Below are 20,749 nucleotides of genomic sequence, written 5' to 3'. Positions count from 1 at the left end.
AACGAGAGGGCAGAAGATAAAAGAGGTGGATTGTTGCAGGTGCAATGTGCACGCAGGTGCGTGGACCATGACCTGGGCGGAGTCATTTCGCGGCCTTCGAAGGGGCGGCACGAAGGAAACGCGACGAGAGAAGATGCGTCCGCGGGTGCAAAGATCTCTCAAGGTCGGAATCGTACCTCTCGTCCTTGTCTCGCTTAATGAGACTCCTTAGAAACGCGCACGTACGTTCTACAGGTGGATGTACAGGCTGTAACGAATGCACAGTGCCGAAGCTTACAATCGTTCGACGCTCCAGAAAAGGATCGCCACTGATAAAAGTCGAAATCCAATGTCCAAAAGGGTGTCGTCCTCTTTTTTCTCGGCCATATCTTTTACAGCAGGTATGCTACGCCTTGTAAAATAAGAGATTCGGATAACGAACGTTACCATCTTCGTTGTGTCTTGGCCATTTGCAATGTATTTGCCATTACGGTATAGTAAGTACATTTATGTTCGAAGACTTCAAGTTTCGTCGATGAAACTTTACGCAATCGTCCGATTACGACTTCGATTACATAAAATTAGTATGAAAATCGATTTTAAGAAAGTCGAAAGTCTACTAAAAGTATTTTAATCGAAGAAGGAAGATACGAAAGTAATTTCATTTGACCCATCGGTGGATCGGTGTACTAAACGATCACAAATTCCACGTGAAATTACACGTATTATGCGTCCCTTGACGGTGCATCAAGTGGCGTTTATGTTGGCGAAGGTTTCGCATTTCTACGTATACCTGCACGTTCTCCCTTTATCCGGCACCGGAGCTGATCCCCAACAAAGAGGAAAAGTAAAGAGAAGAGGCAGCAAAAAGTAGACCGATCGAGACCCGGCATTTTTCTGCTAAAGTACTCGCTCCAAGCCCCATTACAGACTGCCTGGATAAATATAGACTCGGTGAGTTAGCGAATACCTGTTAAAAATAGCAGATTCTCTTTCTTGGACCAAGATTTTATGCTTTCGCTTGCTGATATTATACGTGCGTGCGTATCGGTCTAGGAGTAAATTGAAATTTTGGCCAAGCGGGACAGTCTTTTATGGCGGCAAATAAATTAATTACGATCACCAGTCACGGTCTGGAATTAAATAGTTACGGCTTCATTATGAAATCAACGTGAATGGCTAAAAGAACAGTTAGTATGCGATCGAGTATCTTGCCACTTTTGATTCATGGCAGAAAGAGTAAATTCGTAGAATACAAATTAGTTCGTTATTCGGATCTGGACTAACGTTAATTAATTAATACGACGAAGCGACGTTACACAGATGTATTAATCTCCTAGCGAAAAGGCACGAACGTGCAGGTTTTTAAACGACCGGTACCGCATCGTCATGGAAATTATTCTTTTCATATTATACGATTTCTTTCTTATCTCAAATAAACGAGAATAATCGTAATGAAAGTATATTTCATTAGGAGTTGTTTCTATGCTTCCATTTAAACCTTATCATCTTCTGGCAACCATACAAATACCCATTAAATTGGAAATTACGAATGTTCCAAGGCGTTTAAGCATTCTCTCGCTTATGAGAGATTACGATCTCGTTGCCGCGTGTTCAATCGCCGCAACCGTTTGTCGCTACGTATCCAACAACAATTTCCCCTATTCCGTAGACACATTCACGTTCTCATCAACCGAGTATATGGTCCCTGTTGGACCACGAACAGAACTCGGATCGGAGTAGCAGATAACATCCGCGAAGAATTCCCAAAGAAGACACCCTTGAGAATTATATTTTTCTTATCTCCGACGACTACCACCGTGCGATTAAGTAAATTGCCTCCTCTTGTTTTTCTATTCGCGATCGCTCATCAATTTATATATCTATAATTCTATATTTAATTGCTCTGGTTTCAAGTGGAATATGCTGTTCTCTGATAACGACGAAATTGATCGTTTTGTTTCAACGTTTCACCACGACCGACCGATACACGACACGTTTATCGAATTAAACTTCGATAAAAATGGATCTATTTTATACGGGAATTCTCGTTTATGAAATAAGAATGACACGAAAACCTATACGAATTCGACGATCGTTAAATTCCATGTAAATACGCTGTTGTAAAATTTCCGCGTACGTCGCAGCCGAGTCAAGTACTGCGACAACAATGTCCTTGTTCGAGGAAGACTCAACATCTCGTTGAGTCGAAATTATTCGTAGTTGTGAGGCGAGAATGGTCGTTCGACCGGATACAGGTTCACCGAAACAGGAGACCGGAAGTACGCGTGTGATCCTCGAATGCTGGCAACGATCGAGAATTTGCATGTACGTGCTATCATCGGGGATCACGTAGGACACTGGACGTTAATGCGACGAAGGATTTTCCAAAGGTCTCAACGAAGACGAATTATAAATAATGCAATAACGCGATAAGTCTCATGCTTTGAGAAACAAACAGCTGCGGCTCGCAGCAGCTTGTGAAAAAGAGCCCGCGCGCTGCTTCTTTTTATACGCGCTGCATTCTGCTTCACCTTGCAGAATGTCGTAAGTCTTGATTTCATTGAGGAAGAAAGTGAACTGTTTGTACGCGTGTCTGTTTCAGTTCACGGTGTTCCATTTTGTCGACAGCGCTCTCTCGGTGTAATTACTGAAATCTTCTCGTTAACGCGAGCACGCGTCACGTATGACGACACGTTTCTTCGCAATTAGAGTGTGTCCGACACGAGTCGTCTCGGAAGATTCAGATATTCGAAGAATTAAGGTCGATCGATTAACGATTCGAAGCGAACGACGCAAGGTACGAGCGTTCGCGTTAATTCTGACGATTTCTCCAATTCCTAAGACAGGATTCACGATCCTTTCATCGTCCGTTGAATTTGATTAACTTTCCGATGGCGAAGATCGCTCGATGTTCTCGATCGAAAGCTGGAAACACCCAGTACAGGTTCGACGATCGTTTAAAGGGAAAGAAAAACGAGTATTCCTGAAATTACAGTGTTTCGCCAGTTTCATTCAAGGAGGAACATAAATTGCAGCTTTTCGAACGATATCCCTCGCGAGTCAATCAACGAGCCCGCTATTTTCACAGATCTTGAACCGTTAACTCGGTTCTGACGTAACGACAGCATAATAAATGCCTCCACCCAATAGGCATATTAACTGAGCTATCGCTCAACGTATGGATATTTCTCATGACCTTAAACCGATCGTCAAGTTTCTGTCATTTAATCGTCGTAACTTGAAATTTTCCAATTTTCTAAACGTGACATTAAGCTACGAGAATAGTTTGCTCGTTTGAAACGTGAGAAGCGGGCATCGAATCGAAGAGAAGTATTTCGGTTTCACGAAGAAAGTTCGATTATTAGCGAGACGCACGCGTCACAAGCGCCAGAACAGCGGAATGTTCGAAACGAAAATTGTTGTTTCACGTTCGATTCGATTTCCATATTAATATACAACCAGAACGAACTGACCGATACGTATTTAAAAAGCAAGCTACATCGCAATTTAAAGCGCTACTATCCTCGTACAACTCGAATCACGAATTATTACAGCGGTATATGCATATTAGAATATTTGAAAGTATCTTCACGTGTCTCGGATCGTTAAGTGGCTTCTAAACCTAACAACGTAATAAGCGATGAACGATGAAATACGTATTTAACCAAACCGTCGAACACGTGGATCGCTTCGTGATCTTGAACACTTCGAGTCTGAATAGAACGTGGACAAAAAGGAATACAGACTGCCCTATGTAAAATGGAATCACGTTAACCGTGACAGGACCGTGAAGGAAAGGAAAGAAAGGCTCGTAACAGTTTTGGTTTGAGTTGGTGGCTTCTAAGTAAAACGGAAAGGCGGTACTGCACCTCGCGGCGGTACGCCTCTTCTTGATTTACCACGAACCGGAAGATACCCGAGACTCGCAAGATCGTGATGTATCACGTTGGGTTGACCTTCTGGGTCTCTCAGGACCTCGCTGCTCGGATTCAGGATTTCCAACCGGGGCTCGGGTCACCCGGAAATTTCTACACCGCGTATCTTATGCTACGGTTATATTTCATGTTATGGCTTTTGGAAATACGACGACATCGGTTCGGTCATCTCGATGGAAAGTGAGCGACGCTGCGTCGAATCTCGGCTCGTCTTCGTATCGTCCGCGCTTTCTTATTTCGATCGAACGTATTTCTAAATGCGTGCGAACAATCGCATAACTTTGTAAACGTAATTAAAGAGATTCGACTACGTAAATTTCCTACAAATTACATCCGACAAGCGTAACATTTATTTTTTGAAAAATATTAAACGAATTGGTTCTCTTCAATTATCGGCAAGATTATAAACGCGTTCGTAAGGAATTTCTACGATAATCGTTCAAATACGTATTTTCACCAGTCACTGTATCTAAATATCGCGAGATAGTTCCGAAGTCACGTTTAACTCACGGTCACCGTGTACGCCGATGAAACTTAATTACGTCTACGATATTAGAAATTGAGCCGAGATTCCGACGATCTATGGATCACGGTTGGCTCTGTAATTATATTAGCGATGAGTCGTTTCCAATGGACCTTCGATTATCTAGCATTGATTCGCGTGTATGCGTGCACGTGTAAATCTACGCCTTCGATTAGTTCTTCATCCTCCGGATATAATTGTTGTTCACGTTGGCACCGTTGAAAAATTGCTGATATTATCGACGCGCTATTATATTGTTTGCGGTCTTCTAGCTCCTATACGCATTTTCACATTGCTTTCAGTGTCCGGCGATCACGCTAATCACGATAATCTCGTCTCATTACGGCATTAATGAGTTACAAAAAGTTTCGTGTAACGCGTCACACATTCGTAAAACCATTATACCGAATACTTAAATACTATGACGGATCGCTGTACGTAGACCACAAGTCAGGGCCTCATAAATTGGGTCCGTTGAACCTAACTGTCCATCATTATGGTGATCACGGCTAGACAAAAAGGAAGGTCACTGGCTGCCTTCGTAGTCCTTTTTTTCATCCTTCTACCGGCTGCCTAACGAACAGATCTAATTATATCCTGGCTTAACCAGTCTCCGACACAATATTATCGGAGACATCGACCAAGATGTAAAGGCGGCTAATCGAGGATAGTTAACGCGATTTAAATATCATTTGAATTTGTTCGCTCGAAATTGACTCTTTTCTTCCGTTTCTTTGCCTAATTAACGGACACTAATGGTTTTAGTTTCCGTCTGCGCGAGCAATGATAATTTACCGATGTTAGGCAAGTTGTTTCATTTTAGAGAAACGATAATTCTCGTTTGGAGAGGGAAAAAGAAATCAATATTTATCTAAATAGAAACGAATGTACATATAGTTAAGATTAAACGGCTCGTATTATGCTTTATAGAGGAGAACTGTAATTAATATAAGATTCTTAATTGCCTGAGGCATCTGCGTATAAATATAGGATGGTCGGTGATAAATGGAAAATAAACGAGTTCATTCGGATAATGCAATTATATCGAGTTATGTTTCCCAGGAGCTGTCTTGAAATCTTGAATTCTATTCTAATCTCTCATTCACGTATCGATGTTGTCTTACATAAAATATATCTGATATCTTCGCTAAACGATTAATTCCATAATAATAATAATAGAAATAATTATCCATACTAATAAATAAAACCGGGCCTCAAAGTAATCTTAACGATCGAATTAATCTATATATTTCCCATTATTTTCTTCATTGAATAAAATCACGCGGCATAAGCGATCGAGCGTAAATGGCTGGCAGGATGAAGGCGCAGTACTCGCCTAAGCTCGTGCGTGAATGGAGGATCGCGTGTGCGCGAAGATCAAGATCGTGATCGCATGGCTGCGTAACGATCAATGCCAATTTCTGTGGTCGAGGCCGTTCACGCGCGTTTCGCGTGGAAAATTGGCAAACGCCCATCTCGTACCCTTCCACGCAGCGACGTAGGTGTTCCTCGTGAACGTATCTCTTTTTTTCACGTTTCGACGAACACTCGGATGATCGTATCCGTACGCGGACGAGGCTTTCCACGTAATGAGCGCGCGTCAAATGCAACACGCGAGAAGAAAGATTAGAACGTGTCTAGAAATGAAGTCAGCGAATTCTAATGAACTCTTTGCTCGTGGCCAATGCGGTTACGTTCGAATCGCTGATTCATGCGTTCACGTTTACGAAGAGTCGCACAACCTTCTACAACGGCTGTTCCACTTGACATAATTGTATAATCTTAAGGTTTTACGAGGACGTTGGTCGAGATTAGTCCCGATGCAATGCTGTGGCTTCGGTTAATTCCATCGGGAATACGTTATTTGATGCCACGAATCGTCTCTCCCTCTACCTCTCGTTTCGGTCCAGTCTTTCTCTAATTATAATATCCAGTAATTTGGGTTTTATTAATCACCTGAACCTTACACATCGTATTCTAAATACATCTGTGAATACTTTTCATTCGCCGCAATGTCTACGTCTATCTAAGTCGTATTTACGTTAAGTTAGTCCATGGAATTTATCTCATTTTAATCGCTCTAATAAATTTTGTAAGAAAAAGACCTTGACCGTTCTTGGCGATCGATCCGTTTCAGTCAGTGTTATATATAATCAGCGTTAACTAGCTACCAGCGTTACCTCGATACTCTTGGAATACGCCAATCCTATTTCTCCGCGAGAAAAAAATACCAACACCGTGTACAAAGTAGCACGAATACTTTATGTAGCATACATTCTATACAAGATATTACAAATACTTTATACAGCGTAAGAAACTGGCCGTGTAAAAATTTCCCTGGAAAATATGGAAAGAATTCGGCCATTGAACCGAACCGTTCAACCTTGACTGATCTCTACCGATCTATCCTTCCTTCTAGATGGCATTCTCGATACATCATTGTCCCTCCTTTCTTGCTCGTCGGATCTTCCACCGGCTGAATTCGTTTGGTATTCGAAGCGAAGTATGCCAGCGAAATAACAGTACCCAAGAGCCACGACGGAGAGCCGTGAAACGGTCCACCTCTTGCTGGTCCTAGCCGGCTGCCAGCTAGGTCAGTGCCACCTCGAGGATTTAGTGTCACTCGAGCTCGGTTACCGAAGCGTGCAGCCGAGAAAAATAAAGCAGGGGAACACGCCGGAATCGTCGGACACACGAAGAGGTGACCAAGGAAACGTTCAACGATGATAATGGAGGAGGAGCTGGTTGGGGCATTGCGCGCAGAACAACAACGACGTTTTCGAACGACCGCGAGAATCACGGCGAGAGACCGAGAAGATGAACGACAGCATTGTTATCATCGCTTTAATCACCGCCTTTGTTACCTTTCGTTCCCTTCCTCGAGAATCCTCCCGTGGCAGACGTTCCAAGAGTGTTTTTAAAAGACCGCTACGGCGAAATAATATTTATACTACCGCTTGCGAGTGTTATGCTGCCTCGAGTTACGTTTATAATGCCCGCAAGTATTTAGATATATGTAGCGGGCTTGTGGTTACAGTGAATTTCATCGCACTCTACCGAAAACGATGATAAATCGGTGCCAAATAACAGACACTGGTTGTTACCTTAAGAACCTTAAAACATGTACTATGATTAAGACGATAATAATTATCAAATGCTTCGAGGTATTTAGATAGGTTCGCGGATTTTATCACGCTGTAAATTAACGATGAATTAACGGCGATTAAATCAACACTGTCGACTATGCGATTCGGGAAAAAAGGAGAGACACAAAGCGTGTTGTATTCGTGTGCACCGAGTATCAGCAAGATCACGCACGAAAGAAGCTTAGGAAAAAAGAATTATCCCCGAGTTGTTAGACATTAGAAACGCCGAGGAAGTAAGAATCATACTCCACTTTGTGCGAGAGATTATAAAAGCAAGAAAATTGATGTCAGTCGAACCGTAACAGATATCACGTTAGTATGTCGCAGCGTTTATGCGCGCACATATTGCTACGATAATAACCAATACGATCTCGTTCGCAGTAGCCTGAGATACGAACAAGCACGCGATGCAGCAACAAACCTAATTGCTACGATAGTAATTATCAATCAGTCAACTCGCAAAGATGTATCCGCACTGTCCAACGATCTTAAATACAACCAACTTGATCCAACTTTCCGAAACACCGTGTATACGTTGCGTTCGCAGGATGGTTATTGATGCGCGTGCTCGCCGTGTCTTTCGGCAACAATTTCCCGCCGCGTTTACATTGTATAACGCGACGGTTGACAAAGATGAAAAATCAGCCCGAGGATTATAGTCATTATTCTCGTTGCATTGCCGCGGCTGATAGCGATTTGTCTGGCCGCTCGCGTTCCTACGGCCTCCCGGCGTCGACAAAAGGACCGGTGCTGCCTCCCTTCACGCGTTCTTCGACGCGCCAACCTTTTGTACGATCGCGAATTCCCTTGACCGCCGGTTCGTTTGTAAATTATTAGCGAGGAACACGCTTATCGCCCTACGACCAGCCGCCGCGCGTATATCGGTTATATCGGTAAATCATAGCCGAGCCCTTTTCGCCTTCTATCCTCGATTCGTAAATTGTTGGTCGTGGAATCGTACGCGGCACCACGTAGCCTGTAATTACTTAAGCTGTCAGAGTATGATAGCTTAAGGACGATCGTAGTCTGCCGCTCGAGGTTGCTGACATTGTCGCGTGAATCGACACGAGATGAGTCAGTCCTAGTGCGCCGACATCTACCGTAGTGGTTGTTCGGATTTGAGGAGCTCGCAAAGACAACGAGGCAACTCCAACGTATAAATTTAAGACATCGTTTACGCATATATATCGTATGTTACGTATAATTCGTGTATGGAGAATTCAAGTAGCGATCGTTGTGCTTGCAAGATAAGACGGAGAAATTGATGAAAAGTGGGGTCGATCGATTTGGTTTCGTGGAAGGTTCAAATCGCAACTTTACGAGACGTTGAACAGAACTGCGATGTATTCCGTAGGAAACGAAAACGAACACATTCTCAACGTTTACGCTGTTACGATGGACTTGAAAAGGAAAAGTAGGAACGCATCGAACTCTGAAACAATGGTGTATCTGTTACTGCAGGGTCAATGGACATAGCAGTGCCAAGTACACGTGTCTTTGACCGGAATGACACGCAGAAGTGGCGTATGCTTTATCTTGATGCGTGGAAAAGCCGTAATTGCGTTGCACGATTTTAATTGCACGATGTCCGCTCGTTTGCAAGCTGTGATTTTAACGGAACACCGCGTAGGTAAGCGGCCAACCGATGGGATAACGCGCGCATTCAAATTGACGTGATCGCGGAAAAAATTTGCAGAGAATCGCCAATTTTACCTCGCCGGCTGTTCCTTCCTGAATGTCGCGCGTTAATTCGCATTCGGTTCGTGTCGCGTTCGTTTCACAGGTAGAAAACGATTGCCAGCGTGGAGAAGTTTATCGGTTGTTTCGCGGTTTACCCGCGAACAAACGCGCGCTAATCGCGATGTTTGTCGCTTGTCGGCGATTCAACAACGGCACTAACGGGGCACGAGCAATCTGTGCCGTACGATTAGGAATGTTTGGTGAACCGAGCAACGATATTTGGAATCGATAAAACCAACGTGGACAGCCGATGCAAGCGATTAAACGCGAGTTAATGGACGTGCAAAGTATTTCACGTGCTCGAGGGAGAATTTGGACACATAATTGAGATAGGTATATCGAAAAACAAACGTACGAGATAAGAACTTTTTACAAAATTGTTTCGTTTATTTTTCAAGTACGTGAAATACTTATCGGGCACGTTAAGTGACGTCTTATGTAGAATTTAGGACGAGAATCATTAATTTGGAGTATACGGAGGACTAACCGTTTTAAGATCGATCTTTTTTAATAATAAAAATACATATTTTCTGGATGATTTGATAAAATGACGTTTAATTAATTCTCTTAGAACTAAACGCGTTGATCTTGTGAAATTTCCTGCAATTTTGTTCCATCAATAACGACTTTATCATAGGATTAATAATGTTTATCGTACGAAGGATGGTAAAATGTTCAATGTTACGAGTAGGTACCATACTTTTGATACTCCCGCATTCCGATGCAGTCGATGCGTTTTTGTACCTTGAAATTTTGCATAAATGCATAAATATTCATGGTTTACACGTAAGAAGATCAAGCGCAAATATCCAAGAATCATGGTCGAGAAATGCGCATCTTACAGTACAACAGTGTCTCTTCTCTCTGGCGTCCTTCTAACTCTGAATGCATTCATATTTTAGATCCTGGCATAGAGTTGCACGCGAGAGAGGCGTATGCTCGGCCGAGGATAGAAGAAGGTATGGAAGTGGTAAGGAAAGGCGTGTCGAGACAGTCGAGGGGAAAAGGAAAGAAGAAAGCCGAGGATCATCGTCGTCTTCTCGCGATGCCAAGCGAGGCAAACTTATGTAACGCTTTCATGCAAGACAAGGCCAAGGTTTCCACGACTCGGACAGACGCCTCGGCTACACCTTCGTTCATAAGTGTTAGGATATCTATGGATAATATTTTTTCTTCGTAGAATATATTTCGGATTAATTTCACACAATGTAATTTACGAGATACGATTCACAGGATATATTTTCAATTGTTACGTAATTGTGGGAAAATCGAGAAAGTAAAAATACGCATAACGATACAAACTACAAGTGAAGATGTCTAAAGATAAAGTATTCGTCCTACCATTTAGTACTATTGCGATTATTATCAAGTAAAATTTCTTTAACCAGTTAACCGCGTCTGACGTGTATACACGTCAGTGCTTGATTTTAACTACGCACACCGTGATGAATTTCCGAAACTAAACCAGTAGTTGTAAACAGGTTAAAAAGCAAGCGATTTTGTTTCGTTGCTAACTCGACTACCATGTTTCAACTTTTCCAAATTTCACTCGTCTAAGCTGGTTGGAAGACGAAGAGATTTACGCGATTCACTGGTTCACTAGGTTTTCCCATTCGGCAAGGGTTCGATTAACCGGACGTTAATTAAGATCTCGTTCCACTGAGTGCAGTTGCACGGTATCGTATGTTTACGATGAAGGTATTTAATAAATATAACGTCGATCGAACGATTCGTTTCGTAAATTAAATTAAATGGAATTAAATGAAAAATCTGAAATACACGGTTTTGTGCGGATTTCCCATACTTATGAACGGAGGTGTACGTACGTGTGGTCCCTCTGCTTCATATTGTTTTATGCCACAGTCGGCGACGCATTTAATTACGTCTATCGAAAGAAACGTGGCGGATCTTGTTCGTCGGACCACCAAGATGGTGGAATTTCGAGTCAGGAGGCGGCTGCAACGCGTAACAGGACAATGCTCGATTGTATAATTTGGACGCGTCCTCCGTGGGGACGGATAGCTTCCTCTGAGAACAGACCTTAGCCACCGTGTGTACCGTGTAATTATTTTCTGAGATCGTTGAAAATATAAAAAGGCTGTTCGCGCGAGAATTGTTTGACAAGGACTCGAAGGTTTCGTCCGGTTGATGTTTGTGGAGGTTTCAATGTCGCTGCTGTTAAAGTTTCTTAAGGTGTGTGTGTGTGTGTGTGGTTTAAAGTACCGAATGAAAAAATGATTTGCAGATCCTTTCGGTTAAATGTTGTATCGACTTGGACACATTTTATTTAAAACGATGATTACGAATAAAGAAGACGATTAATTAATCCAATAAAAGTAATCGGTGGTTTAAAGCGGCGAATGAAAGTGATTTTCAGATCCTTTCGGTTAAATGTTGTATCGACTTGGACACATTTTATTTAAGACGATGATTACGAATAAAGAAGACGATTAATTAATCCAATAAAAGTAATCGGCGGTTTAAAGCAACGAATGAAAATGATTTTCAGATCTTTCTTTTGGTTAAATGCCATTGACTTGGACACCTCTTATTTAAAATGAAAATCACGAATAAAGAAGACGGATAATCATTTCAATTACAATAATTCGTGGCTTAAAACGTGAATGAAAATGATGACTTTGACGTTTTTTTGGTTAAATGCCATTGACTTGGACATCTCTTACTTGAAACGAAAATTACGACTAAAGAAGGCGATTAATTATTCCGATAAAAATAATCGGTGGCTTAAAGCACCGAATGAAAATGACTTTGTGATATTTTCGGTTAAACGCTATCGATTTCGACGCTCCTTACTTCGAATGAAAATTACCAACGAAGAGGACGAATAATCGTCCCAACGAAGACAAAGAGTACATTTGAAAGCGAAGCTGCGCGCGAGCCAATTTCAAAATATTTGGACGAACATTTCGCACGTGACGAAGCTTCGTGAAAGCCAAGGAATGCAAAAAGAAATGTGGTACCGCGAAGATGTAGCTAATAAAGACAAACAGAAATGGATGTGCCACGTTCCCTCCTCATAATTTCCAAATAAAAATCGACGCGCGACACAGCGACAATGGTGTCACAGCGCTTAAAGCTTGCAAGTAACGTTCCTCAAAAACAATGAAATTCGCACTTTACACGCGCAACGTTTTCAATACTCCGAGAAATAATTATGTTCGCTGCGTTGGAAGCGGCGGTACCTGCTACACGTTTCCACGGAAATTACAGTGTAATTTAGTAACAATTTCAACCGTAATTATCGCACACAAATACCGCCCTTATTTTCAGATTTTACACGTCAAAAGTTCACAGTGCAGCCTGTGGTTACACATTGTTCTTTGTTTTCTTTTTTCTTCGTTTTTTTCTTCATACACGTTAGTCGAGGCGTGCGATTGACACTGAAAGCGTTCCTTCTCGTTAGGTCCGTTATCGGCTCCTAATCTTATCTTTCCTCTAAAGTTTCCTTCCTTTTTCTCACTTTCGTTGCTCCCCTTCGTCGCGAACAGTTTTTGTTCGCTTCGTCGGCTAATAACGGGAAACAGTGGAACGGAACAGACAGGCATCGAGAAATCTTTAACGAGTTCCATGGAACTCGAGCGAGAACTGTTTTTGCCCCGTTATTCCTCACTTTTAGTGTCAATCGGTATTCCTGTCTGTTTCGTACACTGTCGCTTCGAAATTGACGCCAACACCGCTCATGTTCTTACTGTTTACGTAGAGGAATAAACCGAATCATTTCAAATGTATCGGTTCGTTTCCTATTTCTGATAACGTCAAAGCCAAGTACGAGAAACCTTTTTGCATTAACAGCAAACACGAACGACGATAGTTACGTATCATCGAGTTACGTACACTCGTGAAGCGATAATAATTATCGATATTCGATAAAATATTTTTCTGTTGTTTCTTTATGAATTACGTTTTTCAATGGCATTTCCATTTTTATTATCGCGTTGTTCGTGGAATATTTATAACGATTAGTATGTTTATGTACGTGTTTACGTAATGTGCATTGGAACGAATAGTTGTACACGATACGTATATTAGATTCTAATGAATTTATTTATCCGTGTACACTGCGATCCTAAATTCCTGGTACAAGTTAGTATAAGACCATCGTATTTAAACGTTTGGATTTTCCCTTCGTAACTGCTCAAAAACTAATGATCTAAAATGCCTGAACAATCGATTATGCATTGCATTATTCATCGAATTTTACTTGCGCTGCGCGCGCTGCCTGTGAAACGGGTTTTCTTTTAATAAATGCAGTCACACTCCTCCTTCGTAAACTTAATGCGTTCGCCGCGATGCACGTCAGAATGATTTCCGGTACGGATCATAACGGAGTTTCGAAGTGTAAGCATCCGAATATCCGGAGACGGGCCTAACCATTGTGATAATGTTTTTTCGTACGTTTCTCATAGAAGAATTTCATTCGATCTCTTCTATTTCTCCAACTTCGAATTTTTCTACCACGTTATTTTTCTAAATAGATCTCGACATTTTTTATGGATACTTCGTACGTCGAAATTGAAATTAGTCTGTTGATACTTCGTAGTCTTTAATTCGTCAATGTTTCTCCTCGTTTTGTAAATTTGTCTACTCTCGGATCATTTGCATTTAGAATTTTCCCTTCTTTTTACGCAACTTTTTAACCACTTCACTCGTGACAATTTTGAATTCGATCGCACCTCGCCTTCAAATTTTCGTAGCTTAATTCCTCTCGTGTCTCGTCTGATGTACCTGGTGCGAACTACCGGAAGAAAAATAAATTTCACTGTATGGATCGCCGAAACAGTCACCGATACTTAACTAATCGTAAGTGTGAAACTACCTAAATGATACTATGCTGACAGATGATATTTTCCGAGAGTCCTCCGTAAGAGACAAAAATACTGGAATCCAAATATTTATAGAAGTATTTATAAACCAGAAATGGCTAAATCCAAAAGCATTACGATGGTTTACCATTTTAATACGACGTTATGATACGCGCAAATTTCGATTTCCTCTGTTTCGTATAATATTTAATTCGCCACAGATTCCATACAAATTCTTTCTATCCTGAATACTCCCACAGAACCTAACTACTAGTATTATACTTTACGTAAACATTTCGCCTTTATTTTATATTTGATCCTGACCTCCGATTTCACGCAAATGCTTGCAATTTTACACGACTCGATCTTTCCCATTTTACGTCTTCCTTTTCCCCATTTCCCACTCGATCCACTTCGCGGTACAACGCTGGTATCACTCACCTGATAAGGATAAGCTGCTGGTCTGTAGTAGCTGCCGGTGTTAATCGCCGGGTAACTTTTGCTGCTGCTGCCACACATAGAGGCCATCTTTCATCGATTCCTCTTCGTTTCTCTTCCAGCACCAGTTTCTTGCTACTCTTTTTCCACTCACGTCCAACTTCCACGGACAATGGGATCGCGTCGTCGTCGTCGTCGTCGTCACCGTCGTCTCAAACGTTTCCAGACGTGTTCATTGTTGGACACAGTTCCTTTTCTTCTGCAGTCGTCCGTGAACGATTACTACCGATTGTTGAAGAAAACAGAGGCGGAAATTTATTCGAGGGAAACGCGAGTGTTATACGCCTCCGCTCGAGCTGGAGATTCGCGCGCGTAGACACGCATAGGCCAACGATATGTTCGCGATGCCCGTGGTATTCAAGGTCACGGTTGTAGCACAATTTTTTTTTTTCACAGTCCTGAACAGTCCCGTTAAGCACAGTTGCCGATATATTCATACGCGACCAACGTATTTTTTCTCCTCTCGCTCTGTCTACCTTTTAATGGGTCGACCCATAAAAAACCAGTTCATTTTTCAGACCTGTTTTAAATGCTTTCGAACCACGCCGGTCCCATTTTTCACTCCGTTTGAAACGCAGAATCTCAGCTTCGATACCGATCACCAGAATCGCTTACAATCAACATCGATCGTTTTCGATCGCTTACGATTGCCTCTAATCACTTTCTCTGTGACTTCTCGCACGATAAACTCCTTCCTATGTCCGACGATTAACCGTTAATCCAACGTCTTTACCAAGAAACAAAGAAACTCTAAATTTCGATCACGCGGTTTATCCAAGCACCGCGTTCGGTTCGACGTTTTCAACGACAAATTCATTCGCGATCGTTTAACCGATGTCCCTTTTGCTCGTCTCTCTTTTTTGTAATTTATAAGGAGCGAGTATTTTAGCGAAGGTGGGCAGATCGTTGAACGACAGGTTTCGAAGAAAACGTATATCGTAGTTCGACGAGAGAAGATCGAGACGAGGCAGAAAGCACGCGGCACCGCACGTCCTTTCTCCGAGACGGTTGACCACCGACTGACAGCAGGAGATCTTCACGCACCGCCGTTCTTCATCTTCATCCTTCCCGTTCGGCTAACAGGCACTGTACGCCGTTCATCCGAGTTCTTCTTAAAGTCGAGCGAGTTAGCTTTGTCGGCTAGGCAACGCTTCACGCTACCTTACTTTTTGGCGGGTCCTCCACCTCGTGGGAACCGAGCCGGACGCTACTTTTCTTCCTTTAATTTTCGTCGCTGTTTCGCTTCTTTCTCTGCCTCTCTCTTTCTCTTCTTACTCCTCTTCTTAGGCGAAAGGTGGATTTCTTCGTTCTTCTTCATTCCACCGCGTTCTTTCACGTCACACTCCACACCCAATTATATTTTTCCAACGTTAAAACCTCTCTTCAGTCTGGACGAAACACGAAGCGAGTCTCACCGGTACGTCTGATTTCTCGCTTCGGTTATTTCGTATTGAACATTTTCTTAAGACGCACCGATCCTTTCCTCTGCCAAAATGAACGGTAAGATGGAAATATAAAGATTCGAGGACCGTAGTAGCGCTGGGTTAAGCAAAAGGCAGATTTCTTTCTTTTTTCTCTTCTCAAGCGAAACGTAAATTTCCGTTTCTTTTTCTTCTCCGTATTCCTCTCGGTCTTCGTTGTGCTTCGGGCAGCCAGGGTTCGTGCCTCACGGTCGCCGCGCCAATTTGTTCCGATTTCTTTGCGTCGCCATCGAAATCGACCCATTATTCGCGAAATGAGTCCCACAGACTTTGCGACTACGTTTACCTTGACGCTGCTCGTGTAATGAGAAAATGGCGTCCCGACGTCCGCGACTCGCGTTTAGCGCTCGCGCGGAGATTTCGATACGAGGTCAGGCGTAGTACGGACGAAGTGATTTCGATGCGCGCACGAGGCGTTGCCTTTCGGCCGTCGAAATCCTCTCAGCGTTCAGTCTTTTTTCAGCCTGAAGCATCGGACCAGCGACAAGCTTTCCGAGGGAATTTCTCATTTTTCGACGTAGGTGTGGCGCTCCTCTTATTTTTACCATTCTGTTACCGTTATCGCGATTTTTGCGCTTCAACGATCGTCTCACGAGTTTGTTTTACCCTTCGGTATAATTGGACTAAAATCCTTAGCGAAATTTTACTCGTCGCAAAGTACAAATTACCAATACTACGAGCTTAAAATGTACATAAAATACATAAAGACGTAGGAAGATACGTAAGGATTCGTAATACGCCGAGTATACTCGTCGAGCATACTCGTCGAGCATTTGCTACACGAGAGGAATATCTGTTTAGGAACCAATTTATCATCCATTTGGCAAACTTAATGAAAATAAGAATTTTTTGGTATAGCAAATAAGTCGGTGCGCCGCACAGGATGGCAAATAAGCGAATGCAGTTTTTGTCAATACCGACTAATTCATATTCCTTAGTTGCGAAACCATTAAAATGTACATAAAATAAGTAAAGACGTACGAAGATACGTAAAGATTCGTAATACGTCGAGTATACTCGTCGAGCATTTGCTACACGAGAGGAATATCTGTTTAGAAACAAATTTATCATCCATTTGGCAAAGTTCATGAAAATATGGAATTTTTTGCGTTGGCAACTAAGGAAATGCGGATTTTGTCAATATCAACTGATGACAAATTCCTTAGTTGCGAAACCATTAATCATCCAAACATTCTTATCTGCCGATATTACGATTCACTCGTGAAATTTTGTCAAGCCACCGAGACAATCTATCAATTACAAGACGATCTTGCAATTTTCTCACAAATATGCTCTCGACCTCGTCGCGTTAAGCGCAACGACAATCTTAAATTTCTTATCTCGCATTTTCAACTGGCAATCCCGATTCCTCTAACTGCATCGTGCGTTAACGTTGCAGCCTACGCTGCATAACTGCAATTATCGTTTTATATCAGACCGTTGCACGTATATACATATAATGGACCGAGGTATCCGTAGATTACGCGGCACGATAATAACCGGCACTGATGCTTGATTAACAAACTTGAAAAGAATACAGTAACAGTATAGCAGGGGTGCAGGGCCGTGTTCATTGTATTCAACACTGATCGAAACAGTAGGTTACTATGCGGTCTCTACAGTTGTCTGCGACGGTACTCGTATTATTCACGACGAGTAACGCTATTCGTAAGAGAAGTTAATGATACTGCTGTTGCACGACCCTTAATGAAACCCATCGTCGTCTCGCCTATGTAATATCGCTGCATCGATAACGGTAAAAAAATTTCCACCCGCGAAATTTCTCACGCTGGACATCGAGGGTACGGGTACGGTGGGAGTGGAATTTAAGTATGTATTGTGAGCATGGAATTCGCAGAATAATTTTACAAGGAATCAGCACAATACAGGAGTCATTATATGTAAAATTATTGTAATTGTTTTACTATCAGTTTTTTTGCTGCGAATTTCTCCAGCTATTCCAGTTACGGGCTGTAACGTGCGAATGGGAACGATCTTTGCAATTTTTAAAATAAAAGCTCGTCACCTTTGTCTTTTCGTGGTCGTTGCTTTTTACCACTCTCAAAGACGTCGAGTCGTATTATATCTGCGTGACAGAGGAAGAGAATAATAAATAATGTAACGTATATAAATAATGTAATAAAATAATTTAATGTATAACTCGTAAGGAATAATATTAGCGAAAATATTTTGATATATTGTTTTTTCTAAAATAAAAGGAGACGAACGGAAGCCAACAGAAGACGACACCTTTGCGGAATGTTTCTTCCAATGAGAATTATCAAAGTCCATGGAAAATATAACAATTACGATTATTAGTTATTTAACTATATATGTTTCTGCAAATTTACATTCTTCTGATATAATGAAAAATATATAAAACCTTTGTAGAGAATCGTTTATCTACCGAGTATTATAACTAGCATCGTAAGTACGTAAAAATCCGCGTTTCTACTTATTATAATAATTTCATCGTATCCAAGTTTTTGGGTGAACCTCGATCGAAGTACTTTCACCTTCGACCAACGACATCGAGTCAATATGCAAATCTATTCTTTGAAAGCGTTACAGTTTCCTATAAATGGTAGAGCGTAGATTCTGCATCGTGGTTATACGAAAACTTTTGCCAAAGGCTGTAATGCCGGCTTTCAAATCCGACTGCGTACACCTGCTTTGTCGACCTGGTTCCTAAACACGACCGGAATCTACGGGTAATTATCGTGAATCCTATTCGTCGAGATACGGCGTCTATTACATACGTAGATTGTACATATCGGAAGATAAACGAACGACAGAATTTTCTATAACGGTTTCCTCTTGAAAAACGACACGATCTCGTTTTTCAGCCTTCTTATTCTTTCAATCAATATCGCCAAGAGATACGAACTCGCCGATGCGCTTTAACGATCGGTCGTAATTAATTTTCATTACGCCAGCCATTTCCGTTTCTCGTGTCTCCGAACCATTCGCTTTATTACACGGCAACCATCGCGATATTGGCTTACGATTATTATTCAATGTTTGCACCGACGTTTATTTTAATTGATTACACGATCACGTTACACGCACGGTACGCAGCACAGTGGTCGCTATTGCGTGATTTAATCGAAATTGGCAAGATGGTAACGTCGGTGATCCGCTATTACGATAATTAAAGCACATTTGTCCCTATAGCTGGAAGAGATCTGGCCGATCGAATCGATCTCGACAGCCAAGCGCAATCAACGTACACGTATAATCACTGTCAAATCGTTCATACTTTGTCGCTTTTCTGCCGTGGTCTACGTAATAAATCAGACCGTCGAACAACGATTTATTGGCAGGAATTTTCGGCCGAACGGTCATTACCGCACCGTTAAAAAGATTTAGCGTTAAATTGCGTAACCGTGTATCGTTCCCGTCATATTTTTATTGTATTCCGATGGAATATGCACGCAATTGCAGAAACGTTGTTGCTTACTGATAAGTTATTGATCTTAATTATCGATCCTACGATAGACTCTGGATTTTATCATATTATATTTTCACGGCAAGCTTGACAGCGGAGACACGCGTAGAGAAAAAGTATGAAATATCCGAAACGTGGTGCTCGCTATATTTCGTGGTTTTTCTTCGAATTTCTTCCATTATCTTTGCAAGAATATTTACGTGGATATCGTAAGACGAATTTGCTATGATTTATCAAGTGTATGGGTATGTCTACCATTAATACACAGTGCTGTCATTTGGTAACTGAGAAGCAGCTGTGCAAATTGAAGTCGAAGCAAATATTTTTGAACTTAGCCTGCTACGTTATAACGTAGCTTAGCTTTCCGCTGGATCCTTCGTAGCTAAGCGCCAATATCTTAAAACTGAACCCTACTGAGAATCATCGATGGACTGCGTATTTTTATGCAAATTTATACATTCGACAATGTAATTAAGAAAATACCTAAATTCCTAAAAAGAGTCCTAAAAAGACCTGGGTAGAACGTTGTTTTACTTTATATGCATTCTGCACAATTTTGCGCTTTCCAATTTTCTATAAATACACAAAAATCCGCAAAAATATCAAACTCGATGTATCTTACTTTCCAGTGAGTAAATGCAACTATATAATAACAAGTGTCTTAACATCTACTTCCGTTTGGCATTGTCCGCGCTTTTATCTTCTTATCCAGGAATGTAATCGTAAGAATAACAAAGTTGATGTTCGAATCAGTACCTGATTCATCAGTTGATTTTCTCACAGAGAGGAAGGCGTGTACTCGCGCGTTCTTCGATATCGGTGCGTGCTACGTTTAGAAAGTTTACGTGTACACGGCAATTAACATCGTTACCGAGGAGATCGTCGAGCTTTTTACAGCAGATCTGCATAGACCTCGTTCGCCGATCGACTGCAAGTCCGTGACTCAACTCGCATCCGGACCAAGGTGATCTATCTTTTGCTTGTTTCTGGCTTTATTTATTTCTTTGACTCGTTACGTCGCAGATCTCACGTTGTATCATCTTGTATCGAACAGTATCGATTAAGGATTTGTCGAATGGAAATATTTTTTTCTACGAACGAACACGAAGGTCCTTTGGTACTGTGTTAAATCCGTTTTGCTACATTTTAGAAGCGTTTAAGAAGATTCTTTGT

The 20,749-nt window shown here is 41.7% G+C and overlaps 1 protein-coding gene across 1 annotated transcript in view; it reads right to left on the bottom strand.

The window, feature by feature from the left end:
• The window catches only part of LOC126926348 (uncharacterized), a 34,614-nt gene extending 17,666 nt beyond the window's left edge, over positions 1-16,948 (bottom strand). Inside the window, exon 1 of the mRNA XM_050742660.1 lies at positions 14,591-16,948. Within this exon, the coding sequence (XP_050598617.1) occupies positions 14,591-14,677 (87 nt within the window). The 5' untranslated portion in view covers positions 14,678-16,948. The remainder of the gene's footprint in view (positions 1-14,590) is intronic.
• Between the last annotated feature and the right edge of the window lie 3,801 nt (positions 16,949-20,749).

This window comes from Bombus affinis, chromosome 2 (genome assembly GCF_024516045.1).
Source record: "Bombus affinis isolate iyBomAffi1 chromosome 2, iyBomAffi1.2, whole genome shotgun sequence".
In the NCBI taxonomy this organism is placed as follows: domain Eukaryota; kingdom Metazoa; phylum Arthropoda; class Insecta; order Hymenoptera; family Apidae; genus Bombus; species Bombus affinis.
Note: the sequence above shows the minus strand (reverse complement) of the source record. Positions and strands in the feature narration are given on the sequence as shown.